The 25,688-nt window shown below is 33.8% G+C and overlaps 3 protein-coding genes and 2 pseudogenes across 5 annotated transcripts; 1 reads left to right on the forward strand and 4 right to left on the reverse strand.

Moving 5' to 3' along the window:
- Positions 1–3,329: 3,329 nt before the first annotated feature.
- On the reverse strand, positions 3,330–4,647 carry LOC143543819 (salutaridine reductase-like). The gene is made up of 4 exons (XM_077036056.1): positions 4,408–4,647; positions 4,092–4,160; positions 3,804–3,992; positions 3,330–3,731 (listed from the first exon to the last, which is right to left on the reverse strand). Exons 2-4 carry the CDS (start codon positions 4,128–4,130, stop codon positions 3,333–3,335), a joined length of 627 nt encoding a protein of 208 aa, XP_076892171.1. The 5' UTR covers positions 4,131–4,160; positions 4,408–4,647; the 3' UTR covers positions 3,330–3,332.
- Positions 4,648–6,499: 1,852 nt separating this feature from the next.
- Positions 6,500–7,974, reverse strand: LOC143543833 (salutaridine reductase-like; annotated as a pseudogene). The gene is made up of 4 exons (XR_013137148.1): positions 7,726–7,974; positions 7,262–7,330; positions 6,971–7,159; positions 6,500–6,898 (listed from the first exon to the last, which is right to left on the reverse strand). The product of XR_013137148.1 is annotated as a salutaridine reductase-like (transcript).
- Positions 7,975–9,546: 1,572 nt separating this feature from the next.
- LOC143543834 (uncharacterized) lies at positions 9,547–16,769 on the forward strand (annotated as a pseudogene). Its single transcript, XR_013137149.1, has 23 exons — positions 9,547–9,551; positions 11,323–11,664; positions 12,404–12,472; positions 12,563–12,700; positions 12,792–12,909; positions 12,983–13,065; positions 13,144–13,239; positions 13,319–13,487; positions 13,559–13,701; positions 13,820–13,906; positions 13,966–14,151; positions 14,231–14,398; positions 14,465–14,585; positions 14,673–14,742; positions 14,820–14,907; positions 14,986–15,106; positions 15,191–15,384; positions 15,476–15,584; positions 15,678–15,833; positions 15,902–16,004; positions 16,088–16,261; positions 16,348–16,493; positions 16,561–16,769. The product of XR_013137149.1 is annotated as an uncharacterized LOC143543834 (transcript).
- Positions 16,770–17,194: 425 nt separating this feature from the next.
- LOC143543820 (uncharacterized) lies at positions 17,195–19,627 on the reverse strand. The gene is made up of 8 exons (XM_077036057.1): positions 19,523–19,627; positions 18,614–19,024; positions 18,399–18,519; positions 18,001–18,310; positions 17,856–17,928; positions 17,685–17,775; positions 17,521–17,600; positions 17,195–17,439 (listed from the first exon to the last, which is right to left on the reverse strand). The coding sequence occupies exons 1-8, from the start codon at positions 19,586–19,588 to the stop codon at positions 17,302–17,304; spliced, it is 1,290 nt and encodes a 429-aa protein (XP_076892172.1). The 5' UTR covers positions 19,589–19,627; the 3' UTR covers positions 17,195–17,301.
- A 1,139-nt stretch (positions 19,628–20,766) lies between these two features.
- Positions 20,767–24,887, reverse strand: LOC143543839 (uncharacterized). The gene is made up of 13 exons (XM_077036067.1): positions 24,817–24,887; positions 24,025–24,268; positions 23,896–23,937; positions 23,740–23,811; positions 23,513–23,648; positions 23,260–23,417; positions 23,091–23,175; positions 22,827–22,996; positions 22,099–22,260; positions 21,830–21,979; positions 21,473–21,733; positions 21,116–21,388; positions 20,767–20,997 (listed from the first exon to the last, which is right to left on the reverse strand). The coding sequence occupies exons 1-13, from the start codon at positions 24,885–24,887 to the stop codon at positions 20,767–20,769; spliced, it is 2,055 nt and encodes a 684-aa protein (XP_076892182.1).
- Between the last annotated feature and the right edge of the window lie 801 nt (positions 24,888–25,688).

Consider the following 25,688-nt stretch of genomic DNA (forward strand, 5'->3'; position numbering starts at 1 on the left):
TCAATTAAGAATGAATTATCACATAAGCACACTCAAGAATACAGTGAAGATTCAAACAAAACCTCACAAGATCACCAACACAGTGATCTGAATCTCTCTAATCTTAACCTATTAGACTACTAATTCAATCATTATGATGAATCTAATCCCGAATTACAAGAATACAGAGAGTACAACTGAGAAGAAAAAATGTGTGTTAGAACCCTAACAACTGCTTTATATATACTGAAACAAACTCCAAAACCCAATTACATGTGAGACTCAGAATTTGTTAACTTGTCTTAGAAGACGGCACAGGTAGGCCCAACAGCTTCACTCTTCAAGCCCAATACCTCCGTAAACCATCACAAGTCCAAAGAGAAGTATCCAGCCAAAATTTATATAACAAATAAACACCAAACATTAGATACATTAACAGTTACAAATTTAGTATATTTAATTGAAACAAATAAGAAATTACCAAATTTGTTAGCTCTCTCTCTCTCTCTCTCTCTCTCTCTCGTTTCAGCATATATGTTAATGTTACCACATACTCGTATTCACAATAATATTTTGAAATTTTTCTACAATTGGTTTTATGTAAGCACTGAAAAGTAAATGGCTTTATTCGGCCTCTGGTTTGGTTGACTTGTCGATGGGTGATTACAAATTTACTATGGTGGGAGCTAATGGTTAGAAAATGAGTAAATTGGACGGATTTCTCATCATAGGAAGTATTAATTGGAGTTGGTTCCTCTTCTCGAGGTGTTGGCTTTGGATAGATTAATATTGTAGTATAAGGTTTTGTTTGGAAAGAAGTAATGAAATAAAATGAGGTATTGAATTGGACAATGGAATGAACTAGATCGCCATCATTTCATTGAAATATTTGTTTATCATGTGAGAATAAAATGAATCATTCCTTTGCGTTGTTTGGTAAATTGGAAAAGGCGGAGGAATAAAATAAAAATGGTTGTGAGTGACGGTGGTGATGATAGTGGGTGGCGATGGACGGTGGGCAGTGATGGTGGCAGGTGCCGGTGGTAAGCTGCGGGCAGTAATGGTGGTTGGGGGTGGACGATGGGCAGTGATGGTGGTTGGCAATGGTGGCGATGGTGAGCGGCGGGCGGTAATGGTGGTTGGTGATGGTTGGGGTTGGCTTTGGCGATGGTGGTGGCAGTGCAGTGGTGGGTGGCGATAGGTGATGGGGACAATGGTGGTTGTGGTGCTTGTCGTGGGTGGTGATGGTGGCAGTGGCAGTAGTGGGCGGCAGGCGGTGGTGGCGATGGCCGGGGGCGATGGCTGTGGGCGATGGTTGGTGGAGGTGGGTGGGTGGTGATGGCGTTGGTGTGGCGGGTGGTGGTGGCAATGAATTTGCGGGTGTTTTAGAAATAATGTAATGGACTAGGTAATAAATGATTTTATTTCATTAATCAATCTAACATTTTTTTTTTCCATTCATTTACGATGGTTCATTTCGTTTTGTTTCTCGTTACTACATACCAAATAGTGCCTAAATGTGGAATAATTTTGTTTCAGTCCCTTTAAAAGTTTTCTAATTCTGTGAAGTGGATGGTTTTAATCAAATTATGGAAAGAAAGATCATAAATGGAACAAAGAGAGTTTGTTCTAATGAACGGTAGTCCTTCATGTGAGTTTTAACTGGAGAGAGACCTTAGACAATGTTACATGCTGCTTTCCCATATATTGAAGTAAAATGTTTATTTGTGGGAGTAGAAGTAGGTAAGGAAAATTTTATTTGTTTCACCCGTGTTATGCTAACGATGCTTTGATTACAGGGGAATGACGTATTATCAAGTGTTTTTATTTACATTATTTTTAATTCCTACGTTTAAATCAAATATAAGATTTTGAAATAGTAACTATTATAACAATACAACTTAGGAAAAAGTTAAAATACAAATGGAGACAAAAATGAGAAGTGTGAGAATGATTTTTGCACACAAAAGAATCCCCTAAACAAAATCAAAAAAGCTAATAAAAAATCATAACTTAAAATATAAATAAAAAACTAAAAATGTTTCTCACGTCATTCCAGTATCATAAAAAACTGACGAAAATACAGAATGCTGAGAAAAAGACACAATAACGAAAATAAACAAAAAACACAATGATAAATTAAAAAAAAAAGACACAATAGCTCACAAACTATAAGACAATGCCGAACAAAATGTAAAAAAGGTTGAGTAATATATTACACAATATCAAGAAAAAAATACACAATGTCAAGGAAAAAACACACAACCAATGACGAAAATAAACAAAAAACACAATGATAAATAAAAACATACAATAATATTTTTTTTCATAACATTGTGTCTTTTATTATTATTATTATTATTAGAACGAGAAAGACGGTGGAAAAAAAACTGTGTTTTTACCCTTTTTGTTTTTTATTAAATTTTAAGTTATGATTTTTTATTATTTTTTAATTATTTTTAAAGATTTATAGTTCTCTCTTTATAGAATATCATGGCCCTATAACTTAGCATTTATATATAAGTCTCCCTCTTCAAATTTACACAATAATTTAGATATACTAAATATAACAAAAATGAAATCATTATGAAAGCAGTAGTTTTTTTTTCTTTTTACATCCTTTGTGTTTGCAAGTTTGATTTCATTAATTTACAAAATGTTTTTATAACTATTAGGGAGGTAGTTGTGCATCTAAATTGGAACCCGCCAAGAGAGGAACCAAGGAAGATAACATATAAACGATCTAATTCATGAAATGTATCAAGTCAATTACCGTAAATATAAAGAGGGATGTGAAAATAATTGGGCAACCTTACATGCACACAATACACAAATAAATAAGCATATCCCGCCAATAATATCACAACTATCGAGTACGGTTCAAGGAGAATAAGATAACGATAAACCTTAGGCTACCGAATGAGACCCCTTATAATTAAAACCAAAAAACCAAATTTTTACATGCATACAATATATAATAATAAATTGCCCCTAAGATATTGATAGGACTGATTCAAGATAGTCAATCTTCCAACATAATTAATCCATTGAATGGATCAAGTTTCAAAGAAAGAGATAAGAGAAGAACAAGAGACTAACTTTGCTGACATTTTTTTCTTCATTAACTTTTCAAAAGGGAATTACACAAAATAAATATGCATAACTTGAGTGTAAAACTTCACTACTCCACTAGCTTATTTTAAGGACATGCATGCAATACCACTACTTCCTAAAATGCACGAACAAACAACTAAATTAAATATGTGACAATTCAACTAAACAAACAAAACTAATCCAAATATTGACCCCAAGTTGAGTCGGGTCATGGGTTGGATCATATCATGATCACCTTATTAGATTGGCCTTTCTTCTAATGTAAATGGAGCTATTTCCATTTTATTGAAGTAGGCACCAGAAGGTCCGTCATCCGACAACAAAGCAGCCAATACTACAGGTTTAGCACCTTCTTCTACTGTAAGGAACAACGTCTGATACGTCAAATCTGTTACCACAAACCCGGGATGCACGGCATTCACAAGAATATTTTTAAACTTTTGTGCAATTAATCTTGTGTAAGCATTAATAGCTGCTTTTGAAACTTTGTAAGCAGAGGCTGTTAAAGGCCATCCGTTCTCTCTCAACTTGGTCGCCTTAAAGTCACTCAAAAACCAATGAATAACCTCATTTATTCTTTCCTCGGTTAAGCTCTCGACATCAATCAATTCTTGTTTCAACTCCTCGTTGTGAAACCACTAAAACAATAAAGAATTTGTTGGTGGAAATTTCAACATTTTCATATGGATATATGTGATTAAGTAACTTACGTGCAAGTCGCCAAAAGCAGAGCTAACGTTCACAATTCTGGGTGATTTAGAGAGTTGGAGAAGAGGAACAAAGGCCTCTGTAACTCCTTTGGTTCCATAATAATTTATATTCAAACATTCTTCTCCCAAATCATAAGGTTCTGCCCAAAAGCCCCTTACAAGGTCTACATTTTCATCGGTAACTTGCATCTAATAAATATACCAAATTAGCATCACATCAAGAAGTTTGTGGGGAAACAAGAATAAAAAGGGATGATTATTTAATGAAATATATAGAGAAATACTTACATATCCTTTATCGTCTTTATATTTTTTATCATCAACCATAACAACTCCATTTACTGCTGCATTATTGACCTGCATACAAAATTCATAACTTCTTTAAAGTAACAAAAGACGTTTATTTTAAGATATTGGAGTTCAATATCTTTATGTTGTAATTTAATTTTTTCAACCTAAAACTAGTTGTGAACTTCCTTTTATGTCACAACTCGCAACACAATATGTGAGTTGGATTATATTAACTCGTTTACATTATTTTTACAAGGATTATATTCACGCTTTTATATATAGTTCCATCTCTGAGTTTTTACTTTTTACTTACCAAGATATCGAGTTTTTTGAAGCGTGTTTCAATGAATTTGATCAAATTTGCAATGCTTGTTGAATCTTCGATGTCCAGCTGATGAAAAACAACATTCAAGATGCCAGAATTGTTGAGTTTTTATACAGCTTCAACCCCTCGACTCTCATTTCTAGCTGTTAATATGACATCGATGCCGTTTGAAGCTAGTTGCCGACATACTTCAAATCCAATCCCTTTATTTCCTCCAGTAACTACCGCGCATCTAAAATTTCAAAACGAAAAAAGATTCTCTCTTCAAGCCTTTTGAACTTAACTATTTATGCAAAGAAAAAAAAAATGAAATGTACCTTCTTGTCTCCTCCATTACCTCGTATGAAGTGGACAATAAGAAGAAAACCTATTTATGTTTGCATTAATAAAATTCGCAGCCACATAAGTTTTATCTAGATGTGATAGGTATGCATGTGGCTCATAATGATTGTACGGGAATGGAGTCTTAAAACAATATTTCAAACATTGTGAGTGCTCTTAAATTTAAAGTGTTTTTATTTACATGATTTTAAGTTTCCTACTTCAAATCAAATATAATTTTTTTCGATAAAGTAGCTATTATAAAAACTTAACATCTATATGTAAGCGGGTCTAAGTTATTTACAAAAGAGGACAAAATAAGAAGATTAAAAAGAATTTGTAGGAAAAAAAATGTAAATAATGTAAAATAAAAAAAATCATAACTCATATTTTAATGCAAAAATAAAAAATGTAAAAAGACAAAAATGTTTTCACCGTCTTACTCTTTTTAAAAAAATGTTGTGTGAAAGAAAATCATTGTATCTTTTTGTTTATCATTGTGTTTTATGTTTATTTTCGTCATTGATTGTGTCTTTTTTTTTTCTTGACATTGTATCATTTTTCTTGATAGTGTGCTATACTCCTCAACATTATGTCGTATTTTATTCGGCATTGTGTTATATTTTGCGATATATTGTGTCTTTTTTTGTTTATCATTGTGTTGTTTTTCATTTTTGGCATTGCGTCTTTTTTCTCGGTATTGTGTCTGTTCGTCATTTTTTTTGAAAGGGAATGACGGGGGAAACATTTTGTTTTTTTAACTTTTTTTGTTTTTTATTTATATATTGAGTATTTGAGTTATGATTTTTTTATTATTTATTTTGAAATTTTAAGGGTTATTTGCGTGACCACAAATCCTTCTTACACTTCTCATTTTTGTCCCCCTTTACATTTTAAATTTTCTCATATATAAACACCTCTCCTCAAATTTATATAATAAATTAATTATACTAAATATAACAAAAATAAATCATTATAGTATTTTAATTTGGTGAAAGTGAATACGGTGCTGTCAGACGTGTAACCTCACACGTTAAGCCAATCAAAACTACGTAATTTTGAGTAAAAGATCACATCTTTTATTTTAATTAAAATCCCCTCCATACATATTTACGGTGCAAAATGTATCTCTTTGAACGGAATCCTTGATTGCAGTGATTTTCATCCAAAAAATCCGTTTTGCAGGTCTTTTATAATAGAGTTTTTGTCCTTTTAATGGATAAACTTATTTTCCGTTTATTATTATTGAAGTATAAATATTATTATAGCCTCATTAAGTTAATATGCATACCATAAAATCCAAAAGAAAATATAAAATAAATCAAGAAATCACAAACACTAATGTATGATTTATGAAAAAAAAAAAAAGTTTTGCAGGTTTTTCAAAATGGGGGTGTTTGTGATTTTAACGAATAAATTTGTTTTCCAAATACATATAAAAAATCAAATACTAAATATAATTTCACTGAAAGTAATACAAAACTTCGAAATAATTCAAGAAATCACTAGCCACTGTGCATGAGCATGACCCAAAATTTATGGTTTGTTATCGATTTAAGGAAAAATTACAGCTGAATGGATTCTAATTTGAAAAGATAAAAAATATCCATTTCTAAGTTGAGATCTTTATAAAAATGGAAAAAATTTAATTGAATAATAGGTCTTTTGATCAAAACTACGTAGTTTTGATTGGTTTGACGTGTAAGGTTATACACCTAACAGCACCGTATTTACTTTCCGTAACAGTAAATTACCCTTATTAGAGTGGCCTTTCGTCTAATGTAAACGGAGCTATTTCCATTCTATTGAAGTAGGCACCAGAAGGTCCATCGTCCGGCAACAAAGCAGCCAAAACCACAGGTTTAGCACCTTCTTCTATAGTAAGGAATTCCGTCTGATATGCCATATCTGTAACCACATACCCGGGATGCACGACATTCACAAGAATGTTTTTAAACTTTCGTGCCATTAATCTTGTGTAAGCATTAATAGTTACTTTTGAAACTTTGTAGGCAGAGGCTGTTAAAGGCCATCCATTCTCCCTCAACTTGGCAGCCTTAAAATCCCTTAAAAACCATTGAATAATCTCATTTATTCTTTCCTCGGTTAAGTTCTCGATATCATGCAACTCTTGTTTCAACTCTTAATTGTGAAACCACTAAAACAAAAAAGAACTTGTAAGTAAAAATTTCAACATTTTTATATGGATATGTGCGATTAATTAACTTACGTGAAAGTCACCGTAAGCAGAGCTAACATTCACAATTCTTGGTGATTTAGGGAGTTCAAGAAGAGGAACAAATGTATCTGTAACTCTTTTGGTTCCATAATAATTTATATTCAAACATTCTTCTCCCAAATCATAAGGTTCCTCCATAAAGCCTCTTACAAGGTCTACACTCTCATCGGTCGCTTGCACCTAGTTATACCAAATTAACATTATATAACATTGTAACAAGTTTGGGGAGAAACAAGATGAGCAAAAAAGGATGATTATTTAAAGAATTGTAGAAATAGTTACATATCCTCCTTTGTCTTTAAATTTTTTCTCATCAACAAAAACAACTCCGTTTATAGCTGCATTATTCACCTGTATACAAGATTTATAATCTCTTTAGATTAAAAATGCATTATGTGTATAACTTCTATATATTAAAGAAAAGGCGACTATTCAAACAAGAGTATTGCTCAATATCTTTATTTGTAGTTTAATTTTCTAAACCTAAAATTAATTGTGAATCTTCTTATATGCCACAACTCAAAAACACATGTGTGTTGATATCTTTTATAGTAATTAGGGCACCAAGTTATGCAATCGGGTTGTTACCTTTCTAAAGTAGCCTGGTTGGATTTTTCAGGTTATATATATTATTTTTGTAAAAGGACTCTACTAAGTTCATGTGTAATAGTGAAAAATACTTGATTGATAGTTATAAAGATAAAAAGAGAGCTAGTTTGCATGTCCATGTATGAGTTTTTACTTACCAAAATATCGAGTTTTTTGAAGCGTGTTTCAATGTATTCTATCAAATTTGCTATGCTTGTTGAATCTTTGATGTCAAGCTGATGAAAAACGACATTGAGGATGCCAGAAGTGTTGAGTTTTTCTACAGCTTCAACACCTCGACTCTCGTTTCTAGCTGTTAATATGACTTCTATCCCGTTTAAAGCTAGTTGACGACATATTTCAAATCCAATTCCTTTATTTCCTCCTGTCACAACTGCGCATCTGAAATTTCAAAAAGGAAAAAAAAGTTATTTCTTCAAGCCTTTTGAACTTAACTACTCATGAAAAAAATGAGATCTACCTTGTTGTCTCCTCCATATATATTTGCTCATATGAAATGGGACAATAAGATGAAAACCTGTTTTATGTTGCATTAATAAAATTTGCAGCCACATAAAGTTTTATCTAGATGGGATAGGTATGTATGTGGCTCATGAAAAAGCAAGACTAATTTGAAAAACTTGGGTTGTTCATTGGTTGGTTTACACATGTAGAGTGATGTGCATATAGTTTAATCTCTTGTTTTTTTGATGCTGATATTGTGAGCTTTCAACGAGTAAGCTTTCTTGCAAATTACCGGTGACTTCAAGTTGGGCACTCGAAGCTTTCTTAATGTTTTACTTAAAACACAATTTAGATATATATGCTAATTGGTGCACTCATATTGGGAGCTTTATTATCATTAATTATTTAAAATTAGATAAAAGTATCTTAATTTATCATCCTATATCTTATTTTATTTTATCTTACTCTTCTTATAAAGTAAAATAATGCAAGACCACATTCAATTCTGTCTAATTTTCTCTTCTAATCTTTAAGACCACTACTAAAAAATTAGCCTAATGCAACATTTTTGTTAGATAATGCAACTGTTTTTCAAATGCAACATTTTAAAAAGGTTGCATCTGAAAGAAATAGTTGTTTTATATGATAAAAAGGTTGCATTAGGTCTAATGCAACTTCACCTAATGCAGCTTTTTTTGTATAATAAAGGTTGTCTTAGGCCAATTTTTTTATAATGCATAGTCAAAACTCTTCACATTTGGACGTGTTGCGACACGTGACGGTCCAGTCATCATTGAAGAGTTTTGTAAAAAACCCACAAAAATATTCATCAACCGCCATCTTTCTTAAAGATTCCTCCTAAAAAATATTCAAATACAAAAATTCAGTATCTTCCCACGAATTAGTAAACTAAACAGATTCCTTTGAATAAAAAGTTGTGGCTCAATCTTCAGAAATTGTATCGGAAATATGAAATACGTATACATAGAAAAAATACGGGAGAGAAAAAAAAGGTGTGGTAATTTGTCTGCTTGACTAGTTAAGCATGCAATAATTCATAGATATTTGGAGTTTGATTACCAAGGAATAAAAACTTCAAGTTGAGCACTAGCTAGAAGACTTCATAATTATGTTTTATTTATACACAATTTAAATATATTCTAACTAGAGCACTCATATTGAAGCTTTACTCCATACTCCACTCTTAAAATTTAGAGAAAAATATAGAAAATAATTAAAACTCTTAAAATTTAGAGAATAATTAAAAGCTATTAGATCATATTTACATCTCATTTACAAATTAAAATCAAGTACGGCAACTATCATACGATTCAAGTCTATAAGAGTATCACCAATAGAGGATTCTTGAGATGTTTTTAAGGAGAGAGAATGTGATGTTGATGAGAGAGGGTATGGAGTGGAGGAGAGGGTATGGTGAAATTCTTAGTAAAGAATGTACGAAGAATGTGTTTGTGAGATGAGTAGGAGGAGAGAGGGGAGAGAATAGAGGATAGATGAGGTATTATTGTGAGGTTAAATGCCAAGTGGCACGTAAAAACACTTCCAAAAACACCATCTTTTGAAGATGGTCTAAAGCTCTAGCAATAAAAACCGACATTGACACGTATCAAAGCTTATCTTACAACATGAATATGCTGTGGAATTAGAGATATTCCAAACCAACTCATTATAATATAACAATATTTATAAAAACAAGATTTTTATTAAAACTATGGTCACTTATATAAATTTGATATATGAATACCTTATATATTAGTATCCTAAGTTGTTTCCTCATTGAAAATACGACCTTGGACAACCCAAATTGTTTAGATTTTTAAATTAAGACGTGTCCAACTATTTCAATCACTTACCTTTTTTTTTCTCTTAACACTTCAATATACTTCTATAAGATATCCCCATCTAATTTCTTTAATCGATAAAATTATTATTTGAAAAGGGATAGATAGTCAAGATCAAGCAACGACCAAAGAGTAAAACTAAAAGTTGTTCTACAATTTCCATCTTTCTAAGGGAATGTTTAGTAGCCTCTAAATGATTTCTTTAAGAGGCCATCTCTTAATCTTAGAGGTAGAGTGTTTCTGATAGACACATCTTAATGACTCATAAAACCCCTTAATGATTATGTTTCAGAGGCATGCTTATTCCTAATTCTTCTAAAAGCTTGTGTTGGTGGTCACTACCAATGTCTTATCCCACGTTCATGTTAGCTTATAGATCCGTTAGTAAGCTTTAGTGTATTTTTTCTATACGTTATGTTTACGAGCTTTATGCAATTATATATGTTGTATGGTATTCACAACCTTGCGAATAATAGTTTGTGTGTTGGTTTATTCTATATTATGCTTATACTAAAATATATATTATAACCAATGATCGTGCATGTTTTAGGTCGTATGTTTATTAACTAGTGATTTCCCTGTCAGTACACGAGTATGAAATCAGTGACTTCCCTATCACTCAATGTATATGTTATAAATGCACGTCATGCATCAACCATGAATGATTAAGTAAATAACACACTTAATCTAGTATGCTTATGTAACGTAACTATGACCGAGTGTCACAATATGAACGGTAATGTCCAATAGCTTTCGTGAAGAGTAGATTCCAGGATAGTGAATAGTTAACTGACAGTTTACAAGTCCTGTATGTGACAAGAAAAACAACGGTTCCGACAATTTTCTGCCAACCAGTGGCCAGTTTTGACAACTTCACTTATAACACGCATTTACATATACATTAACGAGAATAAAGTCCGATGCATGATATTCAACCAAGTTAATAATGAACATGAACACGACTTTTTCAATGTCTAAAAATAAGTATAAAAGAAAACAGTAGTAGATTCGTTAGTTTTTCACTATCAACCAAACACTATAGTGTGTGTGTCTAGTACACGTGTGTACAAAAGATCTATCATACATTTGTTACATAGTCCTATTGTACAATGTCTGATTATAAATAAATAAATAATTAATTAATATCAGCACAAATGACAAGAACAACAACAATCATTACACCCTCATTCCACATCTTTCCCACTTCACTTTCCACTCATACTTGTCTCTTCCCAAACCTATTTCCAATCTCACCCAATTTCTGTAATATCCTCAGGTACCAATTAACATCGTCATTTACATTACAAGATCATTGTCTAAAGCCTAAATTATTATTATTATTATGCATATGAAAATCTTGAATCTTGATGATTATAAAAGGCACAATTTTTGATCAGCAATTGAGATATTTTATTCACTGTTTTGTAGAAACAAGAACAATAATAATAATAATAATAATAATAATAATAATAATAATAATAATAAGAAGAAGAAGAAGAAGACAGCTAACAGAATATTATTAAGGGTTAAGATGGGAGAGACTAGTGCAGAGGTCAAAGCTGGTCAAATGGTGTTTGAACCAGTGCTTGAAGAAGGTGTTTTCAGGTTTGATTGTTCTGCTGATGCAAGAAACTCATCATTTCCCAGTCTTTCTTTTGTTAATCCTAAAGTAAGAGACACACCTATTGTTAATAATAATAATAATCACAAAACTCCATCATTATCCCAACTTTTGAAGTTGTGGCACAACAGCAACTTGTGTGTTTTGAGGTTGGTTATATGCTCTAGAAATTTGTTTATGTTTTGTTCGTTTTTGTATTATTAGGGGTGCAAACGAGCCAAGCTACCAGGGCCATTTAAATGCCTCGGCCGGGCTGAAATGAAAAGGCCCTTGGGTCCTAATGAGTAACGAAATAAAAAGACCCGTAGGCCCAATATCTCAAATGTGTTATGGGTAAAAAAAGATTGGACCTAATATCTAATAAAAGGATTAAGATTCGTACCTATTTTAAAAAATATATAAAAAATTTTTGTGCCCCCAAAAGTTAAGTGCCCGGCTGGTCGCCTGGGTTGCCCAACCCAAGAGCCGTCTCTGCAAGCTACTCGAGATCGGATCAATAAAAAAACTTGCTTTTTTGAGCCTGAGTTCAAATAAAGCTCGTATAGTTATCAAGCCCAAGCTCGAGCCTTGTACGGAAGCTCGTTTAGGCTAGTTGAGCCTTAACGGGCCTTGTGTATTTTTAAGCTTTACCTTTTTGGGCCACCATGTATTAACTCACATTGTACAGCCGAGCTTTAGCTTGTTTAAGGTATTACATGAGTTCGAGCCGAACTTAGGCTTGTCTTAATAAACTTATATAAATTGATTAATAAATAATAAACGAGCTGAGTCTTAATAAACGGCTCATGATCCGAGCTTGAGCTTAGTCAAGCTCTGGCTCGGCTCGTTTACACCCCTAGTATTTATGTAAGATTTAAAAGCTAGTGAATAACTGAATATGCTTATTAGTTTCCAGCAGGAACTTCATTTTATGGAACAGGGGAAGTTAGTGGACAGCTTGAAAGAACAGGAAAAAGGGTTTGTTGTTTTACCTTTTTTAAATTTTTTTTTGTTTTGTTTCAGTCATTTGTTTATTTTTTCATAAATTAATGGATGCAATAAACATAGGTTTTTACTTGGAATACTGATGCATGGGGGTATGGAAGTGGAACAACATCCTTGTACCAATCACATCCTTGGATTCTAGCTGTTCTTCCTAATGGAGATGCATTCGGGATTCTTGCGGATACAACTAAACGTTGTGAGGTGGTTAATATCAGTATTTTTTTAATTATTTTGCTTAATACTTGTCATAATTCATAAACATATATATGATATTATGAGTTACTGTCAACAGATTGATCTGCGTAAGGAATCGACAGCAAAGCTGATTGCGCCTTCGCATTATCCTGTTATTACATTTGGTCCTTTTGCTTCGGCATCCATTGTTTTGACATCATTGTCGCACGCAATTAGTAATTGTTTGAAATTTGTGTTTTTAAACTTTATGAATGAAGTTTGATTGTGGTTTTATTATTTTTATTTAAGGAACTGTTTTCATGCCACCCAAGTGGTCACTAGGATATCAACAGTGTCGTTGGAGCTATGACTCTGATTCGCGTGTCCGCGAGGCATGTTAGAAAGAATTTTTATTTGCCACATTAATTTGATTTTTAATATGTATCTTTAATTTGATTTTTAATATGTAGATTGCAAAGACTTTTAGAGATAAAGGTATTCCGTGTGATGTCGTGTGGATGGATATTGACTACATGGATGGCTTTCGATGTTTCACATTTGACAAGGTAAATATTGTTTGATTATTAAAGCGGATGATTTAATAATCAGCTTGTGATTTTAATGACTATTGTTTTTACTTTTTAGGAGCGTTTTCCTAATCCAAAGTCTCTAGCGGATGATCTTCATAATGCTGGTTTTAAAGCTATATGGATGCTTGATCCCAGGATCAAGCATGAAAAAGGTTACTTTGTTTATGAAAGTGGATCAGAAAATGATATATGGGTTCAAACTGCAGACGGAAAGCCCTTTATTGGTACGTTTACTAAATTCATATTGAAATGTTTTTTTTTTATCAATTCTCATAAGTTACATTCATTTTTACAGGAGAGGTATGGCCCGGACCGTGTGTTTTCCCTGATTTCACTCAAGAGAAAGCCCGTTCGTGGTGGTCAAACTTAGTCAAAGATTTTATATCTAACGGTGTGGATGGTATATGGAATGATATGAACGAACCAGCTGTTTTCAAGGTCATGTTTACACAATTGCACCTTTTATTTTAAATGCTTTCTTTGTGGATTTATTATTATTATTGTTGTTGTTGTTGTTGTTGTTGTTGTCTGAGTGGTTTTGTATTCATTTTTTTAGTCAATAACAAAAACTATGCCCGAGATTAACATTCACCGAGGGGACGCTGAACTCGGTGGGCAACAGAATCATTTACACTATCACAATGTAAGCCGGTTCATTTGACCAACACAATATCTCAATTTGACTAACATAATCTTATATAGGTTTATGGCATGTTAATGGCAAGATCAACATACACAGGAATGAAGTTAGCTAACCCAAATAAACGCCCGTTTGTTCTTACACGAGCTGGGTTTATAGGCAGCCAAAGGTATGCTGCCACGTGGACCGGGGATAATCTTTCCACTTGGGAACATTTACATATGAGCATCTCCATGGTACTCCAACTGGTAAGGTTATATTATATTACTATCAGTTTTTAAATCAATTAATATTATATGAATTCGCGTTTGCTCGGTTGCTATTTAGGGGCTTAGTGGTCAACCGCTTTCCGGGCCCGACATTGGTGGCTTTGCTGGCGATGCAACACCCAAATTATTTGGAAGATGGGTCGGTGTCGGAGCCATGTTTCCGTTTTGTCGTGGGCATTCCGAAAAGGGGACCGTTGATCATGAACCGTGGTCTTTTGGGGAAGAGGTTGGGCCCGTTTTTGAGTTTAGTTTGTTTTAAACATGTTTATTTAAATTTGTGTGCATTTTATAGTGTGAGGAAGTATGTCGGCTGGCGCTAAAGAGGCGGTACCGACTAATACCGCACATATATACACTTTTCTACTTGGCACATACAAAAGGTTTACCTGTGGCAGCTCCTGCCTTTTTTGCTGGTATGTTTTAATGTGACAAAATTAATTTTATGTTTATTATTGTTTAACATAGAGGGGTTGCTTAAAATTTCGTATTTTATTCTGCAGATCCGAAAGATTCTGAATTAAGAAAAATTGAGAATGCCTTCCTATTGGGATCGATTCTTGTATATGCAAGGTTGGTATATTTTGTATAGCTGTGCGGTCCACTTTTGAGTAATAGATATGTAATGAAATAATGTTGTAATGTTGCAGTACCATGAGTCAACTCGGTGTGCATCAAATGAAGCATGTGTTGCCTAATGGCACGTGGAAGAGTTTTGATTTTGAAGATTCCCATCCAGTATGAAAAATGTCTTCTTTTGCCGGTTTAATTTGCATTATGTAAATAAACGGTTTCATAATTTTGTAAATGTTTCAGGATTTACCTGCACTGTATCTACAAGGTGGATCAATTATCCCGTTTGGTCCACCTCATCAACATGTCGGTGAAGCTACTATTAATGATGATCTGTCATTGCTTGTTGCTTTGGATGAAAATGGTAACAAACTAACAATAAGCTTATGGACTCAACCGCCACATGCAACAGACTTAACACATTACATAACTGAATTTGTTACTGCAGGTAAAGCTGAAGGTGTTCTGTTTGAAGATGACGGTGACGGCTATGAATATACTAATGGCGGTTATCTCCTAACAACATATGTAGCCTAGCTCAAATCTTCAGTTATTACAGTTAGGGTTTCCAAGGCTGAAGGATCGTGGGTCCGGCCAACTCGTCAGTTACACGTACACATATTACTAGGTGAAGGAGCTATGGTATGTGTATTATACTTTTATTTGTATTTAATTTGTCTATTTTTTAATCTTCTTTTTTGATTTTTAAAATTTTTTTACTTCCTGTTTTCAGGTCGATGCGTGGGGTACTGACGGAGAAGATGTACAGATTATTATGCCGTCAGAAATTGACGTGTCGAAACTAGTTTCTGCTAGCAAGAATAATTACAAGATACGAATGGGTAACATATAATCTGTTAATTAGATACAATACAAAGAGTGAAAGTTGATTACATCATTTTATGATACTCTTTATTTTATAATTTAAAATGCAGAAACCGCGAAGATTATTCCCGATGTGCAAAAGGAATCTGGAGATAAAGGGGTTGAGCTTTCGGGAACTCCTGTGGAAATTAAAAGCAGTGAGTGGGCCCTCAAAGTGGTCCCGTGGATCGGAGGCCGAATTATACATATGGAACATCTTCCTACTGGTAAATTTAATCAGCTCGTCACACTTTATTAAACATTTTTTTTATAAACTAAAAGATATAAAAAACAGGAACTCAATGGCTTCATAGTCGGGTTGACATTAACGGGTATGAAGAGTATAGTGGTACCGAGTACCGTTCTGCTGGCTGTACCGAACGGTATACTGTTCTCGAGTGAGTTAATATTAAATCCTAAATCTTTTATAATATTAAAAATTCATTTTTTATAGTAAAAATAATAATTTCATTTTGTATAGTCGAGATCTTGAGCAGGCCGGAGAGACTGAGTCTCTAAAAATGAAAGGTGACATTGGAGGCGGTTTAGCTATCGAAAGAAATATATCAATTTCACAAAATAACCCAAAAGTTTTTAATATTGACTCGAGCCTAGTAGCGGTCAATGTCGGTGCTGGTTCTGGAGGTTATTCCAGGTCTGTTTTGAGTTTTGACAGCATGGTTGACTTTTTTTAGTTTTCATTTTTACTAATTTTTGACAATTATTATTATAATTTCCTAGGCTTGTTTGTTTAAGAATACATCCAACATTTAATCTGTTGAACCCAAGCGTGTCATATATCACGTTTACTTCCGTCAACGGGTCAAAACATGAAGTATGGCCAGAATCGGGTGAGAAGATGTATGAAGGAGATATTCGTCCCAACGGTAATATTAATAAGCTATATTTTTTTAATTTAATTTTAGATAGTGATGATTAATATTATCTTTTCAGGTGAATGGATGCTTGTTGACAAATGCCTTGGGTTGGGTTTGGTCAACAAGTTCAACGTTGACCAGGTTTACAAGTGTCTTATTCACTGGGATTTTGGGACTGTGAATTTAGAGCTTTGGTCAGAAGACAGGCCCGTTTTGAAGCAATCTCCGCTTCGTGTTTCTCACAGTTATGAAGTTAGGCGGATTCCGTAGTGGTTTGTTATGTAAGTTGTGTGTTTTACTTGTTGCTTCTAGTGTTGTACTTAACTAGATGCTGGATATGTGCTTCCTATATCTCTTTGCCTACAATAATAATTGATGCTGAAGCATGTTACATGGTTTTCTGTACATATTACTTGATATAATTAAGTAAAGAACAATGAACCAGGATACTGATTCCAAATTTTGTTTAATTAATGTTTCTTTTATTCAAGCAAATCAATTTCAGACAAATAAAATCACTTAAGACAAATAAAATCAATAAAACAGTTTTATGTTCACTTGACAGTCCTACTTTTATATCTTGATGTTGACTAATTTAGAAGTTAATAAAATGCATATATTAAAGTGAGCATCATGTATAGGCCACCAACAAGCAAAGCAACCCTCAAATGCATCTTCTTCTTAAAAGATGATAATTCATCACATCTTGGATTCCTATCAAGAAACACAACTAAGTACAAACACATTAACCTCTCAATAATCCGAGTGCCAATATATTTACACCGATACAAAATCTATAATATATTTCTTTTAATAATCAAACCGCATTAGATTCCCGAGGCAGCACTTGAGCCTGCCAAACATAGTAGCGGATGTACAACGCGTTGAGAGTCATAGCCAATCCAAACCCCAAAACCGAAGATAACATTAAAGCATAGATCGCCTTCAACTGAAGCTGCAACAAACAAGACAAACTATTAATACATTTTATTTTATGTATTATGTATTTTTTTCAAATATATAGAGACCAACTTACCCAAGAATAAAACAAGTGCAGAATTATAGCCACAAGTGCAAATTCAAGAGCTGCATATGTCCAAATATACTCCTTGATTGCTGCAATTGAACAAGCTCATGATAAGTATATATTATTGCAAGTTTGCCACATTTAATAACGCGAAAGCTATAAACAGATCATACCTAGAATAACCGCAAATGTAGACGATAGAAGACCAAATGTAAAAGAAAATGGCGCAGCAATCACCACAGCTTGCGTTTTCAGGTCATTAATCTACAACAAACGTTCGGTCAAATATTAAAAAAACAGAATAAATAATTAGATATAACACATAAGTACATAACACGACTCACCAGAAGCTGCTCGAGGAAAAAGAAGTAGCAAACTGTACTAATCAAAACTAGCACCACAAAATCCTGCCAAGCACTGTATAAACAAAATAAATTTGATTTAATAACTACATAAAAGTATTAAAACTTATGAACAGACCAAACCGACCTTATGGTTCCTGAATCCAAATTCTGATGATTTTGTGCAGTTACGTTTTGTCTTTGAACATGACTTGACATACGAAGCAAAGTAACCGGTAAATTTGAAACTTCCCGACCACAGACGTCACAGTTCTTATTCCCTTTGACACTAAACCATTTAATCGCACATTCTTCGTGCACGAGTTTAAGTGCACCTTTGCAACTGCACTCCATTTTAAGTTGATTCCCTTCATCACATGTGTCAAAACAAATCCTGCAAACCGCTTCTTCCTCATCAATCTCCTCATCATTTTCCACTTGAACCGTGCTGATTTCATCTTCATTTCAATATAGATATTATCTCTAATAAGTTAAAAAGCAAATTATAAGTAATGATTTTAATTCAAATATAAGAGTTGAACATACCATCATGATTATCAATTTGATCATTATCTATACGGACTGCAAATGAAACCGATCTTACAATAACAATATTCCTCCCAGGCACAGAAAGCGACCTCGAAACCGAAGGTTGCACCGTCCTTGTCTGCCAACAGTCGTTGCAATTTATTAACTTTTAATAAATAAACGCGAGCATATCATATTATATTGTATTATGCGAATTGTAAGGAATATCATACCTGTGTTTTTTGTTGTTCACTATATGTCCTAGCTGACACGGGGGTAGTGGCGGAAGGGGAGGGGTTTGACCCGTGTTTGACCGGAAGAGACGTGCATCTTTTCCCATATAAACTCGACATAATATTGGTAACCGCAGGGCTGTCGGGTGGTTGTGCGTTTGTGTCAGGGTGAAGAAGAGAACTACTTTCACCATCAGCAGGGTGCTTCTTTTTAAAGCTTAAACCTCTAAATATGCCCCGAGACATGGGCCCGCCATTGGATGAAATACCGGGAGAGTGAAGTGAAGCCTTCCCATTTCTACTACCAAAATTCGAATGTCTCGGGGGTATGTTTAGGGACAAATCCGACTGACGTGTGGTTTTTTCGGTACTTTTCGCTTCGTTTGCGGGATCTTTCACACTAATATCAATCTGCAAATACCAAAAATTACCAATTGTAATTGATGTAACAAGTTATGTATTTTATTATTTGTAACATTCTAAACATATACATCTAGTTTGTATTATTTGATGTTATAATTGGAACTAAGGAATGGTGACAAGGATGAAATAAAAAAATGTAACATTTGACTATTCAATTAAAAATTTAACATTTGACTATTTGCAGTATAAATTCAACAAATTTATACAGTTCAAACAAATCATCAAACAAGTAAAATCAAGGTACAAAAGGGTTTCTTAAAATATCAAAAGATCTAATAAAATTATGATTTTTTTTTAAAAACCCTAAAAGATCTAGGGTCAATCAAGATTCAACCCCAAGAAACATGCAAGCAAAGATCCCAGAAATTTGAGGTAATCTGAATCTGGGTAATTGATAATAGTTCAAGATTTAACCAAAAACATAAAACCCAGAAGCAAAAGTTGCAAATTTATCAGCAAAATGAATAAAAGAAGACAAAGAAGAACCTCTGAAGCATTTGTGTTATCGCCGTTGGCAACCTCGGTCATGGTTTCATGGGGTGTTTGCATCATCGGTAAGCGAAGAAGCTCTGGTGGTGGATGCTTGCTGGAATTAATGCTATGGTTTAATATTATTTATTATTATTATTATTACTCACCGAGTCACCGGCACCAAAGAGTACCTTTTTTTGTTGTTAAATAATTTAATGCTTTTAACTTTTTGTTTTTTAAGAATATTTTGTATGGTTCATTTTATCGTGGCTCATGATTATGGATGTGTACTAGGAACATGAAAAACAAGTGAAATGACAATGTTGTTTTGGAATAATATTAGTTGTTACCCGGATTTTGCTAAAAGTTTATTTCTATTTATTGTTTTTTCTTATCGTGAGTCATTTCACATGGTATATGAACGTATAAATTTGATATTTTGATATAAGATTTATAGCTTTGTTATGTAGATACGTAGTTCTTGAATACCCTACGGTCTATGGGCGTATAAACTATTTTATACTGACGTATAGTTTTCAAATCAATAGGAACTAATCAACAAAGTGAGGATGTGTGTATAATCTATTAATCTCTCACCTTCTGTGTTCTATTTATTAGTTTATTTCTTTACTATGAATCAAAAATATTGTCAGTTTTTGTTTAAAAGAAATACATATATATCATGAAAGTTATTATAATATTTTTATGAAAAATTACTGAACTAGTTATTTATATTATATAAATATGATCAATTTTGCATTTCTTTAAAAATAAAGCATATTTTAAAAGTCAATACGTTCAACTCCACCATAGAATTCAGAATAAGAATAATAATAATAATTCGTGTAGCCTACGGCGAAAAGAAAATGAGATAGATGCGAAAATCAAAGGAAATTACTCCCAACTCTCAATTGAAATGTTATGACCTGGATATTAAAGAAAAACAAATCTTGAAATAGTGGTTTTGTTTCTATTATATACAGTGGACAAGCGTAGCTGACAGACATGATGTAACCTTACAAAACAAGGCAATTTAAAAACAAACAAAAAAAAAAGAATCCTACAAAACAAAATTTTACTATCTTATCATCTTGGTTATTTGTTTCTCGGCACAAAACTAGTTTTTACATATGGAAATGACTAAAATACCATCAATCTCATATGAAACTTATCTTCAACAACCTCATTTCATCATAATGGTCAGTTGATTCCTATAAAAATGTACCATAATCATCAGCATATACACACTTTCATAATCGCTAAGATCGCGCTAATTTGTGAAGAAATCTGGATATACAAATCCACATTGTGTCGGGAATCCTACGGTTAGAATGCAAGAACAAGGCCGAAACTATATCAAAACAAAATCTATGAATCTCGGGGTTCAACGCCATCCGAATGATCATGGCCGTCCATGCATCCGGTGCCATTTTCACAGCTTGCCAAAAGTAGAAAAATCCATTAACCACCCTTTTCAGAGTAGCATGCCCCTGCAAACATAATAATAATAATAATAATAATAATAATAATAATAATAATAATAATCAGAATAATCAGAATAAAGCAAAATATATGAAGTTATGAGCAAATATATATATTCAAACCAACCTCAGATTCCACTGTAAACCTTGGCTCAAGATTCTCATCAAACACGCAAGAAGTAACTTGATCTTGAAGAAATATATCTGCCACTGAGACTATATCGCGTATGATAAAAAGACGCACACGAAAAGCCTTATCAGATAGGATAAACTTTATAAGATCTTCGGTAGCAGCAACAACCGAATGCATATCGAATGAATTCCCCTCAAGTGGACTCGTGGACGGTTTCTTGGCATCTTTATCAGATTCATTATTCGACTGTTTAGATATTGCTGCCACCTGGACCGACCAAAATGAAAACATTACACGTGTTTTAGATATAAATTTATGCATGCTTCAACTTTTGAGGATTAAAGAAGTTACCAGGCGTTCTAAACGGTTCCATCTAACGGAACCATTGTTACGAATGAGAAGTTCTCTTAATATTTTCCGCATGTCGGGACTGGGGTCCACTAGAAGACGTCCAATAACAAAAGGGTATGCACTCTCAACAACCTTAAATTCAGGGTCCAATGTTTTAGCGGTCCCTTCGAGTGAGCCGAGTGCCCTAATTACCAACGCGTAATCGGGAGGAAGTGCAAAGTTGAACTCGTACATAACATCATAAAGTTGGTTCATTATCGCCTTCCAAAACAAAAAAGTCAAATTTTCAGCATTAGCCAAATTTCACAAACACAAACAAATACTATCAGAATATAATATAATTTTTATAATTGGAACCTGGAAATCTTGGGACTGTCGGGTGCCATCACCAAATGATGCTTTAAGTGCATCGGAAACCAACTGCATATCGACACCTTCCGAAAGAAACCCCAAAGATAGAAAATCATTGGCCAAACCAAGAGAGTCACGATTCACGAAGTGTACAAGCTGATGAAAAATAATTAAATAAAAAAAGAAACAGGAACCGAAACAGCGAAACTTGCTGAGAAGACGAAAATAACAACAACAACAACAACAACAACAATAATAATAATAATAATAATTACCACTTGAATAAGTCCAACACGGTAATGACGTGGAATATCCCCCATCATCCCAAAGTCAAAGTAAGCAAGAGCACCCTCTTTTGTAGCAACAAGGTTTCCCGGATGCGGGTCCGCATGAAAAAACCCCACCTCGAGTAATTGCATCAGGGAGCAGTACAAACCCTAGAAGGCTAAATTCAGTGAACAAAATAAACATTCGGGTCCAACTGAACCTTCATGAAAAAATGCACTTTACCAAACACAGCATCAATTTAAACACAATAGAAACAAAACTTTATACCTTTTTCCTGATGTTAGCAACAAAATTAGAATTAGAATAAAATAGAAACCAACCTACAATCAATTAACAGTTGCATTTAGCTTCTTTTACCTGTGGATTGCTGACATGGCACCAGTTCATGCCCCATGCTAGCCACCAGACAGATACATTCACAAAAATGCTTAGCGAATAATTAAATCTGTTTACAAGTTCTAAAAATAATCCTTTTGCCTTTTAATTTATATTCAAAAAGTAACTATAAGATGCCACATCAGTCGCCAGTCGCCATCATATACACACTAAAATGTCAAATAAGATGCCATGTCAGCATGTTGAACAGGTCATTCACTGCTTCCATTGTAATAAACTAGAACTTGGTTTCTAAATTCGGTAATACATTTGAAGTTGGCTTCTACTTTATGCCTTATTTACAACTGGTTGCTTAAATCAGGAAAATGTATTAAGTTACCTTATCTATTAGTTCTTTTCGGTTTAAAGAGGCCGCCTTTAATGCAGCGTCATTATTAAGCTTGATACCATCCAACCATTCCATTGTAAGCACAGCTTTTCGTGTATAGTTCCAATATATTTTTGGAACTTTAACCCATTTTTCTTGCGGGTATGTGTCTTCCTGTTGAGCTGCAATAATCATCACAAAACTAGCTATTCGGACCAATAATAAGTAATTAATGACACATAAGAAGCTGCATTATAATAATTAAAGATTACTTACAGTCACGAAAACCATACAGAGAAGCAAATCGCTCAGCATTTTGTCCTTCAAGGATGTAATCGATTTCTTCAAACATATGTCTAACCTATTCAATCAAAATCTTAAGATACGAAAAATAACATACGAAACAAAATTGAAATAAAAACTGTTGTATTTGCAGATGACTCACCGTCTCATTGACTGCAACAATAATGTCCCTTCTTGCTTTAGCAAACCGCTTTAACTGACCCCCGATCATGTTAAACAACAAGGCGTCAAGGGTCAAAGAAAGTGACATGCCGGGCCTTTGCACTTTTACAGCTACTAACTCCCCTGTATGCAAATGAGCTGCAAACTTGAAGTAACCACGAAAGCCTATTAGATTAACAAATGCAACCTCAAAATATCTAACTACTTCATTTCACAACCTTAAAATATCTAACCTTTATACACTTGCCCTAAAGAGGCTGCAGCAACCGGTTCCGGGCTGATGTCAGCAAAGATTTCTGATATTGGAGCACCTAATTGAGTTTCAATAGATCGGATTGCAACCTTTGTTGAAAATGGAGGTATTTGATCCTGATAGACAATCAATTTAACAACTGTAATTTGTAAACCTTAAAGCAAGAAAATGAAAATTCTTAAAAACGTTATAGTTTAAGGTGCATGCCTGTAGTTTAGCGAGCTCGTTACGGTATACAGATGGTAATATATCTGGCCTTGTGCTAAGCGCCTGTCCTAGCTGGCAGTCAAAAGGCAAGTAAACGATTGATTAAAGTAAATACATCTGCAAAACTGCATAAAAACTAACATTCAGAGGACTTACCTTGATATAAAAAGGACCCAATCGGATAAGGGTATCACAAAACTGCATTAACCGGTTACATGTTTAAGGATACTTGATATATTATGTTATCTAACTGCTAAATATAATATCTAGATCAATCATTTATACCTTTGCTGAACGTTTTTTAATGTCATGAATGAAAAAATGGCTCAAAGTAAGCTTGAAGACCTCATATGAAATATATGCAGCTCTATACAAAGCCAAGAATGGGCCAAAACTATAGTACATTGAGAGACGTTTGGACCGAGAAGTAAGCGCATTTCCAAATTCACTTTCAAGTGATTCCTTTCTTAACTTGGCATACTCTGCTGAGGGTTTTTCCCCATGTACACTAGAGAATCTTGTTGAGTAACTGTAACAGACGCTAAATTATAAATCAATATGAACTTAACAACAGTTAACACAATACATACTAGGGGTGTCCAAATTCAGTTCAGTTCAGTTATGATTGCTTAACCATAACCATAACCGAGCTTCAGTAATAGAAGGTTGCTTAATTAGTTAACCATAACCATAACTGAATGCTCGGTTAGCCATTGGTTATGGGTTGGTTTCGGTTTAGTTCGGTCAATTGTCCAATGTATTTTTTTCCCTTTTGTTCCAGTTAAAAATGGTTTGGTTATGATGTACGAAGCTCAATTATGAAGTTTGGAAGAAGATATATGGCGGTTCCAAGCTTGATTACAGACAAGTGCAGCACGAATTCAAACGTTCGAAGTTGGAAACGGAGGTACAAAAATTGGAAAAACACAAATATGCAAGGCTCGGTTTGGTTTCGAATGGTTGGTTAATCAGATTCACTTGTCAGTTTTGTTTGGTTAACGGTTCGATATTCGGTAATGATACAGTATTTGGTCAGCCCTAAATAAAATTACATAAAAGAATGAATCAACAAGTCACCTTCTGTGGTGAAGAGGAGTCCCAAATGAATGTGCATTCTGTAAAGCTGCAAAGGCAGAAACAATAATCATATTCTCTAATACGATAAATACTTGAGGATGAATGTCAAATTAGAATAATAACAATAATAAACATTTTAAAACAGATAACTATTTGAATTCAATTAAGCATAAATATTATCCCCAAAATGACTTAATTAGAATTATCCAGCTTAAAGGCACCGTGAAAAGGAATTGCGAATGATAGGAATCAATTAAAAAAAGGAAACCTAGGCACACCTGTTTTCGTAATTGCAGCGGCAATTTGACGGTTGAAGCGTGCAACCGCATTATTGTTTCTCATGAGTGGAAGAGGTAGAGAGGATCGGCGACGAATAGTAATAATAATAATAATAAAGGAGATGGGAGGCGGTTGGGTAGGGGGCTAGAGGTGGTGACACGTTTGTAACCAGGTGGCTTCCTCTCAGGAAACATTAGACGCACCACTCCCCTGCCTTTCCCTATGTTAGGGATGTTTTCCACAGCCTTTTTTTTTTTTTTAATTAAGGATCGGTTATAACTGGATAACGCGGCTAATTAACGTCATATGATACGTATAGGTATATGTAGGGCCGGCTCCGAGAACTTAAAAAACATTTTGGACTGAAGGCGAAAATGTTTTTGAGTCTCAAGTTTAAGTAGTATTTTGTTGGGTTTAAACAATCTAATTTTTAAATGGGCTTACTTGATTATGATTTGGGTTGTGTCAAAACTTTTGTATAAAAATCAAGGTTGCAAAAGTCGTTAGGCGGACCTTAGACGGCCGACTGGGGAGTTGGGTATACTCAAAGTACTTGGGGAGTACTCGGAGAGTACTTAGAAATGGTGAATATA

The sequence above is a fragment of the Bidens hawaiensis genome, unplaced genomic scaffold (genome assembly GCF_021521415.1).
Source record: "Bidens hawaiensis isolate Kalapana, Puna unplaced genomic scaffold, B.hawaiensis_p1.1 tig00013302_1, whole genome shotgun sequence".
Classification (NCBI taxonomy): domain Eukaryota; kingdom Viridiplantae; phylum Streptophyta; class Magnoliopsida; order Asterales; family Asteraceae; genus Bidens; species Bidens hawaiensis.